Here is a 14,649-nt window from a genome sequence, read left to right on the forward strand (position 1 = left end):
TTGTGTACTTTATAGCTTTGCCAAAGCAAAGTGCTATATAAATAAAGTTGACTGATTGATTGGTGGTTGCTATGGCAATGACATCTCCCCATCATTTGAATTCTTATCTAGTGTTGACAAGGTGTGAAGTGTCTTTGGATGTTCCTGCCAGGTCTTGGGATGTTCCTGCCAGGTCCTGGGATGTTCCTGCCAGGTCTTGGGATGTTCCTGCCAGGTCCTGGGATGTTCCTGCCAGGTGTTGGGATCTTCTTGCCAGGTCTTGGGATCTTCCTGCCGCCACAATATCGGACTGGTTATAAGCTTTTCATGCTGTTGCTGGCTCATCAGGTGATGACAATGGCTTGTTTTTGATAGAAATAACCAGGCTTTTCTTTGGCTATTTAATTTTGAAAATAGGAAAATGATTATATAATATATATTAAAAAAACAACCCAAAACTAACATGCCATATTAAGTGCCTTTGTTTGAATACTCAGTCATTTCGAATGGAGCAATTTACTCATGTTTTCAGTGAGGCGGTGGAGGGAAAGTCTCTGATCTTTGACAGGTACTAAACACTCACATTTAAGGAAGCCCTTTGGATTAATTTAGCCGAGACCATTCTCCATGGGTGAACATGTCCTTATGTCAACATCTCTTCCCTTTACCCCCAATGAATACATATGGAAATGTGGGATTCTGCTTACTCTTATACATCTTGTCCTCACTTGTCGCTGTGCTACAAAGCCAAAGTCACCATGATTCACATCACCCCCCTCCCCTAAACAGTGAGTGTGAGAATGGCACCACCCATCGATTCCCAGACAGGGACACACCTCCGGCAACCTGTCTGTCGCGATTTGACCTATCAAAATTTCTTCATGCAAATCTGCTTTGTTTGCTATGTGCTGTGTAACATTTGGATTTGACATCACTGCTTGAGACTGCCTGAAGGTGAATATGTAGTACTTCAAAGCTTCGATTGTACTCCTTGCTTGAATTGTACATTACTTAAAAGATCACTACTAAGATTCAAATGGTTCAGAATGCCACACAGTACACTGAAAGAAAGACCTGTGTAAGGAACTAATGAGAAGAAAACAGAATCCCAGTTTTCTGCTGATCAAAAATGGATAAGAATGTACCATTTGATGAAACTACATCTGTTATGTTGACCAAGCCAAGTCTTCAGTTACTCAATCTTGTGTTGCTAAATCCATTTTACAAAATCCAGCTAAAAGATGGGATAAGAATAACAAACTAAGTCACTGGGCTCAATGTTCATCCTGAGAGGCTCATGACAACCAATCCAATCAAGCTGTGATGAGATGGTGAAGATAATGACTCAAATCCAGCATTGTCAATAATTGTAATGAGCCTCAGACTGAAGCTTTGAAGTGATTATCAGCTCATCAGGTTTCTGGAAAAACAGCAGTTTCAGGGTCAGGAGTCAGGATGATTTGATTGCTTCCATGTAGAACTAAAGTGACAAACACATACACAACCACAGATAATTACAAGGGATGCTTATTCACACTTGATTAAAAGAGAAATTCAGTAATAAAGAACATACAATTATTTGGTGTATTACCTAAAACCTTTCATCAAAATTTCAAAGGGTACATTAAGGTGTTGAACAGTCCTTTGCACCCATTTAAACCAAAACAAAGAGCTGTTCTGTTGTTTTGAGCTGCTACAATGCATGTGTGAACTGACAACATAACAGTTTACAAACCATGCTCATCGAAACTAAGGATAACACCATGAAACGTGGCAGTTGGGGTTGGAGTGAGTAACGTTTTTGCCCGGAGGCAAAGCCACAGATAACAGCTGTAAGACATTGCTGTGTACATGTCATATCTCGAAACTGACAGTTTATAGTGCAGTATTGCTCACAGTCCATCCCAGCCTAAGAAACATTATCCAAATATTGTATGCTTCTGGTACACAATAAAACATGCTACTCTGTCATGAAACTAGAGGGCCCTAGCCACGATCTGCTTTCCCTGATTTAATGCAAAAGAAATGTAGTTAACTCATGAGGTAGTTGACGAGCTGATGAGCCCACTGTATGTTTTTGTATTTGAAGCCCACTGTATTACACTGTGTGTTATTTAAATGTCTACACAGTAGATGTTTCTGCACAGTTAATAAGACATTTATTATCTGTGTTAGCACACACGCAAACATCCACTGAATTAGAACAAGTTCCTTTATCAGAATGCTCCAATGCATAAATCATAAAAGATGTAGCAAGGTTGCACTTTGGTTGTGTAGCTGTGGAGGTCCCTGCCCCATTACATCTGAGAGCTGCTTCTGCTAGAACTTTAAGGATGCAGCTAAAACATATGTCTTTTTTTTAACATTTAATTTTATAATGATTTATTTTCTTTTTTCATTTTTTTGTTGATCTATTGTGCTGCTTTTTATTCCTTATCAATTTAACTTGATTTTTGTTTCTGTTTATATAGTACACTAGCAGTCTAAAAGAGTTGCTCAGCCGCACACATGCCATACACTGATGTTTAGCATGTGTTTTGATGTGTTTGAAAGGATCTATTTACTCTAACAGTTTGTTTGGGGTATGTAGCTATGCAAGCGTCTTTGCATGAACTGCATAAGACCAATGTGCTCTTTTCTTAAAAGCCAGGTTGTCCAATCTCCTCTGCAAAAAGCCAGACTAGCTGCAAGTTTTCATTCCAACCAAATTAGTTCACGTTTGGTAAAACAGATCAATTGTTTGAAGACTGAGTATTGATTAAACAAGTAGATATTAGGTGTATTCCTGCTTGTTTGGGATGGAAACCTTTAACCACCCCTTTCTTTGATTGAAGAAACTTGATTCAATCACCATCACAGAGTGATTCTGAGCATGCTCAGAGAGTGCGTATTGGATCTATGTGAAGTCTAAACTGTGGTGGGAAGATACAGCTGTTTGACGTTAGTGAATGTGGAATGCTAGTGTGTGAAACCTTTATGATTTAGTGGTACTGCAGAAAAAAATGACAAAATGGCTCCTAATCCTGAAATGAAGCCTAAAATCAGTGTATGAATCAATATGTTGGCAGAGAAAGAAATTTTTCATTACATTGGAGTGTAAACTGGAGAGAAAGAGACGAGTGTAATACATGGGAAACAGCTCCTTCTGTTCTACAAAGCAGTATGAGACAGTAATCAAGGCAGGAAAAAAACCTTCAAATACTGATAAACACTTTTAGTTGCTATTTGCATTTTTGGTGTGCATCTGTGATAATATAGCAAACAAAATGTGATCAGTTCTTTTTGACAGCCAGTATATTTCAGGTTAAGTTTTTTAATAATCAGTGTATTTTTTAAATTTTTTCCTCTGCTTCTCTTTTTAAAAAATTCCTCGTAAAGCACTTTGAACTCAATTCCCTGTTTGAAGGAATATTTATTATTATTGTTGTTGTTGTTGTTGTTGTGTTTCTTTCATGGACATATTAACAATGTCATTAGGAAACCGATTGTATCTTTTACTGGCAGACGGCTGGTGTTGATAAAGGTGTGAGGTACACGTCCAGGACTAGGCCCATCCTACATGCTGAGAAGAGTGCCTTCCACCTGGCCAATCTAGCTATGAGTGACAACAGTGAAACTCAGAGTCTGAAACTGGCACAATTCCAGAGAAGGTGCTGGTCTGTTTAGCCTGAGCCCTGGGAAAGGGGGCGGGGAAGAAGTCGAACAAAGAGGTGAGTAACCGTCCCTCAACCACAAGTGAGAGGAACACCTCACTCCTGGGAACCTGAACTTGTCGAGTCCGGTTCCTGTTGCACAATATGTATATGGTAGTCAGAACAGACTTACTAAAAAAGTGAAAGTAAGTGTATTTATGTGTATGTGGAAAATGAGAGAGAATATCTAATTAGGTTACTTATACTATTGATCAATAACTTTTTAAAGCACCTATCCTTTAAGATAAGTCATTTTCACCTCACATTCTAAATTCAAAATTGCAACAGAAACATGATGTCATAATCATAGAATGCTCTCATTCAAAATGTAATATGTTGTAGCCACTGTCTAGCAGTGAGTCATTTAATCCCTCACAGGAAAAAAAGGGATTTAATGACAACACTCATTCACATCACATATGTAAATATAATACTGTGTACTTTTGTAATCAAGCATCATCCGAGCGGATCATTGGAAACTGGAATATTAAATAGGTGTCTTCATTACCAAAGGTTTCTATTTAATTTTGCATACAACAGTGTTGTCACTTGAACTAATACCAATGGTAACTTTTGTATAGGTAATAAGGTATAACGTTGTGGTTGAATGGCAAATCATAGTAAAGCATCCTGATCTGACACAAACATTGCAAAAGAAAATATTTTTTCCCTCATGTTGAAATTGCCAATACGTGTTTTTCTACTATAAATGTAAAAGTCTTAAATCTTAACATTTACATTGCTTCTGGAAACCTCTAGGACATTTTGCTTCCTGTCTTTTTCATATACTAACATTAGGAGAGTTGAAACTGTTAATAAATAATTAGTCTTGCACCTTTGGCATGAGTTGTTGCATATAGTAGCTTTGGATAACTGCAGAGTAAGGATTATACCTTCTGGACATCTGTAGCATGGAAAAAATGCAAGATACAAATTAAGCACTTTTACTTCAGTTTATTAGAAAGGCATGAAACTAAACACTGTTTGGATGTTCAGCTTGACTGAGATCAAAATGAAAATCAAAGCTGACATGAATGAATGGCTGTCAGAATATTGTGCAGTACTTTGTGTTGAAAGCATGTTTCTTGCCCATAGCATTAAAACAGAATAGTTGAAACTGTTTAAAATAAACAGCATTTAAAATGATCTTAATATCTTCTACAAGAAGCATAAACAATTTGTGTTTTAGCAAAAACAGCATTTTTTATACTCCATCATATATACATTATTGTCATTGAATCAATAAATTCTCCCCAAGATAAAGATTGTGATCAACATCAACAAACCAAGGCTCTACAGCAAATCACTGCGGGCTGGGGTCTGTAGTTTCAGCCATTCATCTTGCTTTGCAGATGCATATACAAGATTTCTGAAAAAAGCTGACAATTAGGGAAAGAGGGTGTGTATCCAAAATTCCACAATACTAGAGAACAAGCGTTAGGAAAGTCCTAATGCAAAAGACCAGGCTGTCTGGCAAGCAAACTAACCCACATTTGCAATACAATGGCCTGCCAAAAGATGGTGGTTGGTTGAACAAACTGAATATTGACATCTTAAGATGTGACTTAAGAGTTTACAGAGAAAGGATTACGAATACAAGTCACACTGTAGCTTGAGCTTCGGCTGTTGCATATAAAAGGTCCTGTTGGACAAGGTGCCACTAAAGACAAAAAGAAAGACTGTAAACCATTCTTTTCCCATTCTACTCTCTCAGAAACGCCTACATGTGGGAAGCTCCACAAAGCTTTGGGCACCCATCCAGATAATGCAAATTCACAACATTTCCATATGGTAGTTGATTGTTCATAAAGTAATTTAAGTTAAAACGTTGCCAAGTGTGAATTATGACTAAACCCAGAATAAACTTGAAATAGAAATTCCCTATTGAAAATCCAGGTTTTGGTTTGTAACTAGGCCTAATCTGGGTCTGGGGATTTGGTTGCCAACTGGCTTTTATATGTACTGTCTCCATCCCACCAGTACACATTTTGATGTACATGCCTAACATATGCAATGGGATGATTCTGGCACTGCGGGACAGTTGCATGTTATTTAAACCAAAAAACAACAGCAACAAAAAAACAAAACAGATCATTACCCTTGTTGGTCATAGTCACTCACTAGATCTGCACAAATAATTCAACTTTGCACTTCAATGTCCAGAATAAATAATAAATTACATAGGCAGTTCTCATTTTGACCCATGGGGTCAGATGAAGCAGAAGAATTTTTTCCAACTGCACTTTGAAAAAGCCTTGGCTGTCCTGTCCGACAGCCTCATCTTTTTGGCCTTCCTGGCCTTGTGTTTGATGGCAGCAAATATGGCAGCATCGAAAGCCTCCTTCAAGTTCTTTTGCGTTAAGGCTGAGCACTCTACGTACTCGATGGCCCTGATCTTCTCGGCCAGACTCCGTGCCCGTGTGCTGAGCACAGGCTTGACCTTGTAACGATCCAAGTTTATAAGAACATTGACATCCAAAAGCAGGTCCGACTGGGTTCCTACCAATATTATTGGGGAGGACGGATTACAGGAGCGGATCTCTGGGATCCATTTTTTAGTGATATTCTGGAATGAAGAAGGGTTGACCACACTGAAGCAAAGGAGGAAGACATCGGTGTGGGCGTATGACAGAGAGCGGAAGCCATCAAACTCCTCCTGAAATTCCAAAGACAAATACATTAAAAAAAAAAAATCTAAGCATTTATTTTTTACAGTAAAAGGTCTTAAATTACAGAGAAGTTCTTATTCAGAAGGCTACTATAATTTTTTTTTGGGGGGGGTGGGGGGGAATCCATACAATCTAAACTTAGAAGGCAAAATTTAACATGTATTCTCTTAAGGTTTAAAACTCAAATTAAAACCCACAATTTTTAGAGCTATTAAGCTAATTAGGATCAGCTACCTGTCCAGCAGTGTCCATCAACTGAATCCGTACAGGTGTTCCATCCACTTGCACTTGTCCTAAATAAAGGAAATTAAATCAGTTAAAGTTAATCAGCGTATGCTACTCGTTGTCACAACTGTCACTGACATACTCAAAACAGGCTTTTTATTAAACCTCGGCGAAGCATAGATTAGTTTAAATATTTATCTAGAAAAAGTAAAAAGAGTTACCATAAGCCTACCTGAAAAAACGTCAAAGGCTGTCTGTTTGTAATCCGTGGGATATCCATTGGAGGTATAGCTGACAATCATACTAGTTTTTCCTACCGCACCGTCCCCAACAAGCATACAGCTGATGACAGGTTCCAATGCGTCGTCTTGATCTAGGCTCACCGACGGAACTCTTGGTTCTTGGTAGAAATAATCCATTTGAGGGGGCATGTCCAACAGCTGAAGTCTGAAAGGTTCTTCACGAAAACCACTAGGATTCTCAAGTAAATCACTGAAAGACGGCGCTTTGTTAACCACACTAAATCACCTCATCCCTCCCAGGCTGAATCAACACTAATCACACCAGACGTTTTGCTTTCTAAATGAGCCCTCTGCTTGAAAAGATTTTCATTTGCATAGCCACTCCCCCGCCCATTGATAAGTCCTCCATCAAACCGAAAGCTTTAGTCTCTAGTCCCGCTCTTTTATGTTAGCTGTAACAGATGAAGAAACATTTTCCTCATTCTTAAAACCCAATGAATATAGACTTTACCACGCCCCGCAAAACCAACCAACCAACCAACCAGCAAAAAACCAGCCTGTGATTTCTTAAATGTGTAACAATATTAAAAACAATATTAATTTGTGAACAACAACAACAATACTACTACTACCACTAATAATAATAATAATAATAATAATAATAATAATAATAATAATAAGAAGAAGAAGAAGAAGAAGAAGAAGAAGAAGAAGAACAAGAACAAGAAGAAGGTCGCTTTCTTTACTATGCAACAAGACCTCAAAAACTAAATCTTAGGCAGCTAAACTGCGTCCTCCTGTGGACTGAAAAACATAACAGTTGCGAATTAAATTTTGTAAAAAGTACATTTTAACATTTCAAACAGATAAACAAAACAAACAAGTAGAACATGATATTTTTATTATTACAAATAATAAAGTTAGTTAAAAATGATAAATTGACCTAAAACATAAATCGATAACAATGAAATCGTGTAAAATAAAATGTTAAAAAAACTAGTGAAGCTGAGAAATACAGTCTTGCACTAGCAATTTATTCATGGTGTCATTGTCAAGAGAGGATTCTTCTGGCATTCTGCAGAAAAACATGTAGTTAGCTAGGTCTTGGGTCCTATCGGGATCACATCTCGTATTAGGTGATGAGTTTAAAAGGATGTCTCTCGTTTTAGATGCATAACCTATAGGCAATCATTCAATCACATGATTTTGGTCATCTGACTAAGGGCCATTGCATGTAACATTGGTCAGTAGTTCGAAGTTCCGAGGTTTTAGGTAGCGCGCTACATAATCTAGCTATCTAGCCTTTCATTTGCATCGTGTTTTGTTTAAACTTTCTTTATTTTGATAAGACATTATTTATTCTCTGCTCACTGAAGTTGAAAAGTGTAGCTGGCTAATGCCAGATGTTAGCAAACTACCGTCGCTCGCTATCTTAGCTAACTAGCTAGCTAATTTGTAACCTTAGCTCTGAATACGGATAATCTCGAAATGCAAACTAAATTAATTTACGATTAAGGCGTAGATTCTACATTGATCCACCAATAGAGATACAATGGCATCTATTCTCGATGAATACGAAGACTCGCAAATCACCCGGAACCTTGCGCAACAGAATCGTATGTCTGCGGCTAACATAATTGGGATAACTCATTCAGGTAAAGGGCGAGCAGGCCCAATATTGAATTCTGTGAAATAATGCTACAGGACGTGGAAAATACATAAAGACTTATGTATGTGTGTTCACCATTGTTGCTTTTGGTAACGACAATAAAAATCGGTAAGTTACGTATAGTAAACTAAGGTTATAACGAGACGATGTAAACCACGAGCTACTTCATGTTTTACAGGGTTTGTGAACGTAAGGCTTGAAGAAGAAAAACCTATTTTCAACAAGCAACGGATCGATTTTTCACCTCCTGAAAAGATAAATCACTTTGTAGTGTGCAACAACCAGTTATGCATGAGTTTGGGGAAGGACGCTCTTTTGAGGTAAATGTTGTTTACCTCACCAAACATAACCCTTGCTATCAACAGCCAATTAATCTTTACTGAATATTGTAGTGCTAATAGGGGTGCTTTATATTTGGCATGCTTTATGTTTGTATTGTCTGCTTTATAAGTAGCATGTTAATTTAAGCAGTTCTGCAGTCTGACTAGGAACTGTAATTAACTGTAAAGTGTGCTAATTTGCTGGCTCCGAGATGTAAATGTGTGCCGATTTGGAAGTGATCTGTGCAGTTTTCTTCATGTTGTGAAAATACATTTTACATAAGTTTTTTTTTGTGTGTGTTGTGTCTATGTCTGTATGCATGCATGTATTTATTTGCTTACTTACTTACATTCTTACTTACAGAATTGATCTTGGAAAGCCAGATCAGCCAAACCAGATTGAACTGGGGAGGAAGGATGACAGTAAAGTACACAAACTGTTCTTGGACCCAACTGGTAATTGTCAGTTGTATGCCTTAATAGAGAATATTTAGTCCTAGACATCCATGGTACCCTGGATGCAATATTAGATTTCTGCTTGCATGGATTTGAACTACACAAAAATCCAATGATTTTTAAAAAATGTTCTTGAATATTTACACATTTTCTGAAATTCTCTGTCTCAATGTATTTCAAATAGATCTGAAGTTTTCCATTTACATTTACAGCATTTGGCAGATGCTCTTATCCAGAGCGACTTACAAAGGTTCTGTCATTTACTCGTAGAATACATCCAGCCAGTACAGTAGGTTGGAGTTCAAGATACTTTTAAAGCTAAATCAGTATAATCTTAGAATTGCTACTGTGCAATGCTAGAGTGACAAACTTAAGTCACAGACAAACCTGCATTTAAGTTAACAGTATACACAACACAAAAGTAAGGCCAAGCTGTCAGTTACTTGCCTGTTCTTTAGTAATGACCTGCATAAAAGACATATAAAAGACGTAAAGAAGCACCACCTCTGATCTGCAATTTCTGATCATATTGTAGTAGTTTGCAGAATAAATCAACATTTTCATGTGTTCTCCTTTATGTGTAGTATTTGTGATTTTGAAAGGCTGATGCTCAGCTGAGGTCTGGGATGGTTATTGCGCATGGCAATACAAATATATACAAACAGAACCGTCCAGTGATTCAAATGAATGTAGTACACCTAAAAATAACTGTTTTTTTTGTGTGTTGCAGGATCTCACTTGGTGATCAGTCTAACCACAAATGAGTGTGTTTACTTGAACAGAAACACCCAAAAAGTTCGCAGTCTCTCTCGTTGGAGAGGCCACTTAATAGAAAGTGTGGGCTGGAACAAGTTATTAGGCACAGAAACCAATACTGGCCCAATTCTGGTTGGAACCAGCCAAGGCATAATCTTTGAGGCAGAAATCTCTGCTTCAGAGGGTACTCTGTTCAACACTAATCCTGACCAGTACTTTAGGCAGGTTCATTCCTTGGAAGAGGATGGCAATCCAGCACCTGTGTGCTGCCTTGAGGTGGAACGTGGGGTAGAGTCGAAGTATTACATTATCGCCACCACTCGCAAACGTCTCTTTCAGTTTGTGGGCAGATTAGTAGAAGGTACTGAGCAACAGGGTTTGAGTTCCGTCTTTGCTCAGAATCAGGATCTCCTACCCAGCTTTCAGGAGTTTCCTGTAAATATGGGCTACAGTGAGATCGCTTTCTATACCTCAAAGCTCCGTTCATGTCCTAAGTCCTTTGCATGGATGATGGGAAATGGGGTTTTGTATGGACAGTTGGACTATGTGCGGCCTGACTCTCTCCTTAGTGATGTACAGGTTTGGGAATACACACCAGATATTGACTTTAACCTCAACAAACCTATTTCCATTGTACTCACACAGTTTCATTTCCTCCTTCTACTCCCTGACCGTGTTAAGGCTATTTGTACTTTAAACGGGCAAGTAGTCTATGAAGATGTGTTTCCAGACAAGTTTGGCACACTCAAGAAGATGATCAAAGATCCTGTTGGTGGGCTGGTATGGCTATACACAGAGAAAGCTGTATTTCGCTATCATATTCAGAAGGAGTCAAGAGATGTCTGGCAGATGTACATGAACATGAACAAGTTTGACCTGGCCAAAGAGTATTGCAGAGATCGACCAGAGTGCATTGATATGGTATTGGCCAAGGAGGCGGAACACTGCTTCCATAACAAACGGTACCTGGAGAGTGCTAAGTGTTATGCTCTCACTCAGAACTACTTTGAAGAGATTGCACTGAAATTCATTGAGGCCAAGCAGGAGGAGGCACTAAAAGAATTTCTTCTTAAGAAGCTAAATAACCTGAAATCCACTGAGAAGACACAGATCACCCTGCTTGTCACCTGGTTGACTGAGTTGTACTTGAACCGGCTTGGGCAACTAGAGTTGGATAACGCAAAGATTGCCTTCTTTCAGGAAACTCGTGAGGAGTTCCGTAACTTCCTCGGCAACACCAGGTTCAAGGAATGCTTCTTCAACAACCGCAGCACCATCTATGATCTCCTGGCAAGTCATGGTAATGTAGAGGACATGGTTTATTTCTCTGTTATAATGCAGGACTATGAGAGGGTCATCTCTCATTATTGCCAGCATGATGACTACAGTGCAGCCCTAGAGGTGCTCTCCAAGCACTGTGATGAGAAACTCTTCTACAAGTTTTCCCCAGTTCTTATGCAGCACATTCCTAAGGAAGTGGTAGATGCCTGGATTCAAATGGGGAACCGACTAGATCCCAAGAAGCTTATCCCTGCTTTGGTGAACTACAGTCAGATAGGTAGCACCCAGCAGACCGAGACAATACGTTATATGGAGTTCTGTGTTTATCAGCTGAATGTGAAGGAGGAGGCCATCCATAATTACCTGCTGTCTCTCTATGCCAAATCTAAGCCAGATTCTTTGCTATGGTATCTTGAGCAGGCAGGTACACATGCCTCAGAAATCCACTATGACCTGAAATATGCTTTACGCCTTTGTGCTGAACATGGGAATCTTCAAGCCTGTGTCTTGGTTTACAAGATAATGGAGCTCTATGAGGAAGCTGTGGATTTAGCCTTACAAGTAAGTATGCATTGCAATATCAATGGAATGTATATTTTAAATAAAATATATGCAATATCTAAAGTGTGTGTGTGTGTGTGTGTTTGTGTGTGTGTGTGGCAAGGTTGATGTTGATTTGGCCAAGTCATGTGCTGACCTTCCAGAGGATGATGAGGAGCTGAGGAAGAAACTGTGGCTAAAAATTGCTCGTCACGTGGTTCAGGAGGAGAAGGATGTGAAGAAGGCAATGAACTGTTTGTCCAGTTGCAACTTGCTTAAGATTGAGGACATCTTGCCCTTTTTTCCAGACTTTGTCACAATTGACCACTTCAAGGAGGCCATTATCATCTCTTTGGATGAGTATAACCAGCACATTGAGGAACTAAAGCACGAGATGGAAGAGGCCACAGAAAGTGCCAAGCGCATACGTGAGGACATTCAAGAGATGAGGAACAAATACGGCGTGGTGGAATCTCAGGAGAAATGTGCCACCTGTGATTTTCCATTACTCAACCGACCCTTCTATCTCTTCCTGTGTGGGCACATGTTCCATCATGACTGTCTCTTTCAAGAAGTCATTCCTCATCTATCTGCCCTCAAGCAAAGTAAGCTGGAGGAACTTCAGAAAAAACTCACAGGGACCACCCAGACCACCAAGTCCCGTCACAGGCCCAAAGAAGACGATACAGTCAGCCTGGGAAAAGGCCAGGGTAGCCGAGAGCAGCTCAAATCAGACATTGATGACATCATTGCTTCTGAGTGTGCCTACTGTGGTGAGCTGATGATCAAATCTATTGATAAGCCTTTTATTGATCCAGAGAAATTTGAGGAAGAGATGTCCAGCTGGCTTTAAAACAGACTTTTGAGTTAGAAAGAAGCACTCATGAACATGATGGACTCCGCATACTGATTAAGGTCAACTGTGCTATGGTGTAAAAGCTGCAATTATGGAGTTTTTGTGTTTGTGAACAATGCTGTTGCTGTTTAGTCCCTGTGCTAATGTAACCACTCATGCATCAATATTTCAGTGCTTTCAAAATATATTTTAATAATTCAAAAGTGTGGTCCTGAATGAATGGCTCATTATTGTTGAATGTGATAAAACGTGTTTGTGGAGAAATAATTCTAACATAACTTGTCTGTAAAGTTATCTACCACTCTGTGCATGTGTGCGTACATAAGTGCTTTGTGTATAAAAGAACCGGACCTAATAAACTATGGCATTGTGTTATCGTTGCATTATTGTATAACTGTAGAATTAGAACCGTGGGATTACCAACTGCAGGGGGTTTAGCAAAAATTATTATTTTTTGCTTAACTAGAAACCATTACGGCACCAAAGAATGAAATATCTTGGCCGCATGTTGAAATGTATTAGTTTTCGTTGTTAGCAACACGTGACATTGTTAAAGCAGTTACATTTCGTATTTTCCTAACGTGTTCAGCGGTGCGTTTATAGTAAAAAAAAAAATCCTACAACTTCTCATCCTTAGTCACGCGATATTTTCAACTGACGTTGATTACGTCATGTGCACCCCGGCAGTCTTCCGAATCTTCAGACATCAACAATTGATATCAGAACTATGAATACTGATATGCAACTTCATAAAACCTATATTTTCAAAGTAAACATGATGCGTGTTACTAAAATGTAGAGACATATGAGAGGCGTTGATTTCTTGCTGACAGAAATCTTATGATTACGTGCAAAACATTAGAGATTTAGCTTAACCACTCCAGGGTTGATTAGTATGCCTGTTCCCTACTCTGTCCTCGCCATGGCGCCGTGTCCCTGCTCTCTCAGTTACTGAAAGTGGCCGCCTCTCTACTGTTGTCGACTCTACCCTCAGTCTCTCTCCTTGCTCAGAACCGCCATTTTGGAGACAGAGAGCTGAGAGTCGGCAGCAGCAGAGACAGAGCGAAAAAGGGGGACACGGGGGACAAGGTGAGCTAGTGTTTATGAGGGACATGGTGGGGGAGCATTGGGGTAAGATGGCCGGGAGGGAGAAAGAATTAGAATACGGGAATCGAAGAGCTGGCCTCCTCGACTCAGTGGAAGCGATATGGGAAAGATATAAGGGGCAGATTCCGTGGCCACGCGTTTAAGGCAGAGAGGCCTTAAGATTTATGGCGCTAACTAGCTGGTTAACTTGTATAGTTTTCCCTGAAGGATGTCTTAAAGAGACAGAGCCCATTTGAATTATTCAAAATTATGGAATGGAAACTAAAAACCTTGCAAACCTGATAAGGGACAAAACAGTCTAGCTTGCTAGCTAGCCAGCTAGCTAATGCTAACTGCTCAAGGTTAATAAACTACCTGTAACGAGGCTTCTTGGTGCTTTTTTTATGTCCCAACCTCGGTAAACATTTTACCTTCGTTAAAATTGATCAAGCCAACGGCATGTCAAAGTGTCAGCTATTAAACTCACATAGCTAACTCAGTTAGCAAACTAAATAGCTTTGTATGCGAGGTAGACGGATGGCTAACGGTTAGCCAGTTAGCTAGCTAACCTATATAGCTAATTGGCTAGGTAGCTATGTACACATAGCCTATGGAGATTCTCATGAATTGGCTAGCTAAAATTAGCTACCGCATCCTAGCGTTTTCGGTTTGGGATAAGAAGGATGCTTAGGATTAAGCATGGTAGTTGCTAATTCACTTTACCTTAAAAGATTTTAATAGCTAGCTATGTGTCTGGCAGGCCGGTTTAGACGCTTAACGGTAGCCTGGACAGTTTATTTTGTTTATGAGGGACTAAGCTAGGTTATCTAGCAAGCAAGAAATAGCTGTCGTAGCTGTGAAGTGCTGAAGCTGGTAAT

At 39.3% G+C, this 14,649-nt stretch overlaps 3 protein-coding genes across 4 annotated transcripts in view; 2 read left to right on the forward strand and 1 right to left on the reverse strand.

Moving 5' to 3' along the window:
- Positions 1-5,880: 5,880 nt before the first annotated feature.
- On the reverse strand, positions 5,881-7,069 carry rhov (ras homolog family member V). Its single transcript, XM_026999482.2, has 3 exons — positions 6,798-7,069; positions 6,575-6,633; positions 5,881-6,327 (listed from the first exon to the last, which is right to left on the reverse strand). Exons 1-3 carry the CDS (start codon positions 6,994-6,996, stop codon positions 5,881-5,883), a joined length of 705 nt encoding a protein of 234 aa, XP_026855283.2. The 5' UTR covers positions 6,997-7,069.
- Positions 7,070-8,026: 957 nt separating this feature from the next.
- vps18 (VPS18 core subunit of CORVET and HOPS complexes) lies at positions 8,027-13,058 on the forward strand. Its single transcript, XM_026999393.2, has 5 exons — positions 8,027-8,462; positions 8,655-8,796; positions 9,161-9,252; positions 9,983-11,850; positions 11,954-13,058. Exons 1-5 carry the CDS (start codon positions 8,360-8,362, stop codon positions 12,680-12,682), a joined length of 2,934 nt encoding a protein of 977 aa, XP_026855194.2. The 5' UTR covers positions 8,027-8,359; the 3' UTR covers positions 12,683-13,058.
- A 561-nt stretch (positions 13,059-13,619) lies between these two features.
- Positions 13,620-14,649, forward strand: part of ino80 (INO80 complex ATPase subunit) — a 33,282-nt gene continuing 32,252 nt past the window's right edge. For both annotated transcript variants that reach the window (XM_026998703.2, XM_026998712.2), the window contains exon 1: positions 13,620-13,774. The gene's annotated coding sequence lies outside the window, so the exon portion shown is untranslated. The remainder of the gene's footprint in view (positions 13,775-14,649) is intronic.

The sequence above is a fragment of the Electrophorus electricus genome, chromosome 3 (genome assembly GCF_013358815.1).
Source record: "Electrophorus electricus isolate fEleEle1 chromosome 3, fEleEle1.pri, whole genome shotgun sequence".
Classification (NCBI taxonomy): Eukaryota; Metazoa; Chordata; class Actinopteri; order Gymnotiformes; family Gymnotidae; genus Electrophorus; species Electrophorus electricus.

Bases quoted from the DNA above. Each gene is read 5' to 3' on its own strand.
- rhov (XM_026999482.2), bottom strand. From the start codon at position 6,996: ATGCCCCCTCAAATGGATTATTTCTACCAAGAACCAAGAGTTCCGTCG. The intron at 6,634-6,797 runs GTAGGCTTATGG...TCCTTTATTTAG, and splicing joins AGCCTTTGACGTTTTTTCAG to GACAAGTGCAAGTGGATGGA. The intron at 6,328-6,574 runs GTAGCTGATCCT...TTGGAATTTCAG, and splicing joins TGATGGACACTGCTGGACAG to GAGGAGTTTGATGGCTTCCG.
- vps18 (XM_026999393.2), top strand. From the start codon at position 8,360: ATGGCATCTATTCTCGATGAATACGAAGACTCGCAAATCACCCGGAAC. The intron at 8,463-8,654 runs GTAAAGGGCGAG...CATGTTTTACAG, and splicing joins AATTGGGATAACTCATTCAG to GGTTTGTGAACGTAAGGCTT. The intron at 8,797-9,160 runs GTAAATGTTGTT...TCTTACTTACAG, and splicing joins GGGAAGGACGCTCTTTTGAG to AATTGATCTTGGAAAGCCAG.